We start from the raw sequence: 5,283 nt of genomic DNA, 5'->3' as shown, positions 1-5,283 counted from the left end.
ATACATGTCAAAGTAAAGACCAGTATTACCCTTTAGGAATATTCTTGGTTCTGAAAATAATTTTCCAACAAATACAAAGTTCCCTAAACATGGTCCTCTAAGTCTGCTGTTTCAAGTGTATTCCCATTATATCTGTCATAGCAAGGTTCAGCCCAAGTCCCAAATTCTTATTGCCCTGGAAAACTGAGACAATATTTACATTTTATGTGCAGAAAAGGAGATTCTGATATCTTCACTTGGATAAAGAAACAATGGAAAACATTTAATTTTCTTTTGTTACTTTTTCCTCTGTTACTTTAAAAATAACTCCCTTATTATGGTTTTCCAGAATTTGAAGAAAGTATACATATTCACTCAACATACCATAAAAATTTCATAGACTTTGAGCATGTACCTGCCCAGATATTATCTTGCCATATTAAAGTCTGCTAATTAAAAAAAAATCTTTGTTCTTATTATAATTCTCTTTTTCTTACTTTCCTTGGTATATTAGACATTTACAATGGAACATATGTTTGTTATGTACTCTTTGAGATGTGAATATGACCCTAGGTGATGATTACACAGTCTTAAGGTTCACCCATTTAGAGTTTGGTCCATCATTGATTGATTGATGATTAAACACATTTATGTGTAATATGATGTGTCCATCACTGTTCTAAGTTTTGGGGATACAAAGATGAATAAAACAGACAAGATTCCCACTTTCATGAAGCTTACATTATATCTAGTGAAACAGATAACCAACAGGTTAAATAAGTAAATGAGATATTATCAGACAGTGATAAACTCCATGGAGAAAATACCACAAGATAATAGGATAGAGAATGATTGGAAGAAGACGTCATCAAAAGCATCTTCTCTGAAGAGGTGACATTTGTGACGAAATCTGTAAAGCAGGAAAAAAACAGCTACCACATTGTGGAGAAAAGCAGTTCAAACAAAGGGGAAAGGGAACAGAACTTGTAAAGGACTTGAAGCTGGAAGAAAGTCAGCATGTCTGAAACAGCACACTACTAAATTTGATTATGCACATTTGATTATGAGGATTTTGAAAATCCTATTGTCAGATATCTTTATGAAGAAACTGAGATCCAGAGAAATTACTTGATTTGTGTGAAGTGCCCAAAAAGTCTAGCAAAACTAGAACCAACTCTGTTCTTCTGATTCTATCAAATACTTCCATCTTACTATCCAGCAATAAAACTTAGTGACTCTTTAAGACCTTAAAGAAAATGAGTGGAGAATTAGAAGATACTTAAGAGGACAAGTATCTATTCATTTAAACAATGTCACACTGCTTTCAATAACTTATTAGACTAAGGGTTTAACATTTTTCTAAAGATTAAAACTAATGAGAACGATCCCATTTCTTAGTATATATACAAAGGAAATGAAATCAGCATGTTGAAGAGATGTCTGCACATCCATGTTCATTGCAGCACTGTCCACAATAGCCAAGATATGGAATCAATCTAAAAAAGGCAGTTACCAGAGTCCGGAAGCTGGGGAGGGATGGAGAAAAGGGAGATTTTGATCAAAGGGTATAAAGTTTCAGTTAGACTTGAAGAATAAGTTATACTGATCTATTGTACTATATGGTGACCACAGTTAATAATAATGTACCATGTATTTCAAAATTGCTAAACGAATAGATTTTAAACATCCTCACCACAAAAAAATAATAAGTTGGTGAGATGATGGATATGTTAATTGCTTGATTTAATCTTTCTACTGTATACAATAGTCTTCCCTTTTTCATGTTATGCTATCTGAGGTTGTGGTTACCCATAGGCAACTGAGGTCTGAAAATATTAAATAGAAAATTCCAGAAATAACTCAAAAGTTTTAAATTGTGTGTTGTTCTGAGTAGCATGATGAAATTCCCCAATCCAGGATGTCAATCATCCCTTTGTCCAGCATATCCACATGGTACGTGCTACCTTCTTGTTAGTCACTTGTTGTCTCATGTATAAGATCAACTGTTGCTGTATCCCAGTGCTTGTGTTCAAGTAACCCTTATTTTACTTAATAATGGCCTCCAAAGAGCAAGAGTTGCAATGCTAGCATATTGTTGTAATTGTTCCGTTTTGCTGTTATTGTTGTTAACCTTTTATTGTGCCTAATTTAAAATTAAACTTTATCATAGGTATATATGTATGAAAGAAACAGCATATATAGGGTTCTTTCTATCCATGGTTTTGTGCATTCACTGGGGGTCTTGAAATGTATCCCCTTTAGATAAGGGGGAACTACTGTATACATATCTCAAAAGACCACGATGTATCCCATAAATATATGCAACTATTTATCAATACAAATTAAAACACACAATGAGAATTTCTTGAAACTAAATATATATTGTATTTAAGACTCAGTTGATGGCTTTATGTTTCAAAGCAATATTTCACATGACGAGTTTCTATTTCCTTTTTTTTTTTTTTTTGAGATGTAGTCTTGCTCTGTTGCCTAGGCTGGAGTACAATGGCACAATCTCAGCTCAGTGCAACCTGTGCCTCCTGGGTTCAAGCAATTCTCCTGACTCAGCCTCCCGAGTAGCTGGGACTACAGGTGCACACCACTGCCCTGGCTAATTTTTGTATATTTAATAGAGAATGGGTTTCACCATGTTGGCCAGGCTGGTCTTGAACTCCTGACCTCACATGATCCTACCATGACCTCCCAAAATGCTGGGATTACAAGCATGAGTCACCGCACCCAGCTGATGAGTTTCTATTTCTATAGTTAACTATTGTTACAAGCCTTTCCTTAGAGTTTGGTATAGAAGAAACATACCATTGAGATTTAACTTACATCAGATTCTTTGTCATCTTCTGGGCTGTGATGGTTAGTTATATGCGTTATCTTTGCTAGTCTAGACACTCCTGTGAGATTATCTTTTAGATGAGATTAATATTTAAATCAGTAGATTTGGGTAAGCAAATTACCCTCCATAATGCTAAAGGTCCATGGTGTGATGTGGCAATAGGGATATGCAAAACATCACGATTGGATACATCCAATCAAATATTTGTAAGAGGCAAAGTTCTGGGTGAATGTGCATATAATACTTTCACATACTTTCATCAAACTAGTGAGTATAATGAAATGGACTAGCTGCTTCTATTACATAATTTCACTAGACCAAGTGGAAAAGAAAGGATGAGTTCAGAAGTTCAAATTCTAAGCTCAAGCACTGCATAAATGGTGTAAAATCTTGTATGTCTGTCCTCAAAGTGACCTATATCTCTTGTAGTGGTAGAACTGAGGTTTCTGATAACCAAATGCAGAATCTCATGCTGTGAATTGGTGATTTACAATGCATATTGAATTCCCATCCTTGCAGGATGTGTACTGTTAAAGCAAGGGCATGAATTGAGAAGAAATGGGCTCTAGAAAATTGAAATGGGGACATATGAGACGATTCTGATGAAGGTGGGAGTATAGAACCCCTGAATTCTGGTCAGTCTTTTGCCAGTAAAGCAGCCACTTCACCCTTGACTGAGATTAACTCTACTTTTTCACTAATGGCATCCCCTGAGGTAATTGCCTTATAGGACAATAGGACCCACTCCTACAACTCCTCTTTGCTTTTGTTTATTTACTTTAGAGAGGGTCTCACTCTGTTGCCCAGGCTGGAGTGCAGTGGTGTGATCCCGGCTCACTGCAGCTTCGACCTCCTAGGCTCGAGTGATTCTCCCACCTTAGCCTCCCAAGTAGCTGGGAATACAGGCATGTGCCACCATGCTCGGTTACTTTTTATATATATTTTTGGAGAAATGGGGTTTCACCATGTTGCCCAGGCTGGTCTCAAACTCCTGGGCTCAAGCGATCCACCCACCTTGGCCTCCCAAAGTGCTAGGATTACAGGTGTGAGCCACCACACCTGACCCCTCTTTGCTTTCACCCCCACAGTCACATGAGCCAATTTCTTAAAATAAATTTTTCCTTTTATATTGCTTTAGAGGAAAGGTAAAATTATAAATTTGGAGTTAAGTGAACGATAGCATCTACACTTTTTGGAGTTTTAAGGTTTTGGGAGACCTTTTTTAAAAATGAGAATGATCTGTAGCAACTAAGTGCATTAGGCACAGAGAATTAATCAAAGTCCAAATTCTGATACAATGAAGGCAAATCTAGCATTTGGATGGAAGAGTTTTACCGTTGTCCCATGCCCAGGTGCCCCTTTCAGTCTCTCAGAGCCTTCAGAAGGACTCAGATGTCCCTTTGGTACTAATCACTTTTTTCAGGGCACCTTTGACATCCTTGTTCCTAAGGGTGTAAACCAAAGGGTTGAGTAATGGTGTGATAAAGGTGTAAACAAGGGCAAACTGGCGGTCTTAATCTACAGAGGAGCTGGACTGGGGACGCAAGTATACCAAGGCACAGCAGTCATACTGCAGCAGGACCACGGTAAGGTGGGAGGAGCAGGTGGAGAAGGCCCGGCGGCGGCCCTCGGCAGAACGGATGTGCGGGATGGTGCAGGTGATGAACACGTAGGAGACGCAGATGCACAAGAAGGGGACGGTTAGCACGAGGATGCTCACGACGTAGAGGACAGCCTGGTGCACGCGGATGTCGGTGCAGGACAGGCACAGGATGGGAGGTACATTGCAGAGGAAGTGGTTAATTTCCCGGCGGTGGCCGCAGAAGGGCAGGGTGAAGATTAAGGCGGTGAACCGCAGGGAGAGGAAGAAGGCCAGACCCACGGTGCCGAGCAGCTTCTGCACACACAGCCTGCAGGTCATGTTGGTGGCAGATGGCCACATAGCGGTCATAGGCCATGATCGCCAAGAGGAAACAGTCAGCACCACCAAGTGTGAGAAAGAAGAACATTTGGGCCCCACATCCAGCCAGTGGGATGGGCTTCTGGGCCCCAAAAATGTTGGAAAGCATCAAGGGCACCACAATGGTGGTGTAGCAGATCTCTACAAAGGGCAGGTTGGACAAGAAGAAATACATCCGGGTTCGGAGAACGCTGTGTAGGCACACAACCCAGATGATGACTGTGTTGCCACAGAGGATCATCAAGTAGAGAAGGAAGAAGAGAAGGAAGAGAAGAACCTGAAATTCAGGGACTGTGGTGAACACATGGAACACAAACTCAGTGAGACTAGACTGGTTGAAGACAGGTTTCCATGCAAGCACATCTTGTGCAAAAGGATAGGAAGCACTGAGCCTTCCTTGACTGAGTTGCTTTATTGCCTGAGTAAAATAAAGAGGGAGGACTTTGTTTCTGAGGTAGGAATTACCTAACTGTCATTGAGGTTCTTTTTTTTTTTT

At 39.7% G+C, this 5,283-nt stretch overlaps 1 protein-coding gene across 1 annotated transcript in view; it reads right to left on the bottom strand.

Moving 5' to 3' along the window:
* Window positions 1-4,205: 4,205 nt before the first annotated feature.
* The window catches only part of LOC105552904, a gene marked incomplete at its 5' end in the record, with an annotated part of 4,470 nt that continues 3,392 nt past the window's right edge, over window positions 4,206-5,283 (bottom strand). The window contains 2 exon segments of the mRNA XM_011998730.1: window positions 4,206-4,749; window positions 4,751-5,205. Coding sequence (XP_011854120.1) covers window positions 4,206-4,749; window positions 4,751-5,205 — 999 coding nt within the window.

The sequence above is a fragment of the Mandrillus leucophaeus genome, unplaced genomic scaffold (assembly GCF_000951045.1).
Source record: "Mandrillus leucophaeus isolate KB7577 unplaced genomic scaffold, Mleu.le_1.0 Scaffold578, whole genome shotgun sequence".
Taxonomy (NCBI): Eukaryota; Metazoa; Chordata; class Mammalia; order Primates; family Cercopithecidae; genus Mandrillus; species Mandrillus leucophaeus.
The sequence above is the reverse complement of the archived record's forward strand: the minus strand, read 5'-3'. Positions and strand labels throughout refer to the sequence as shown.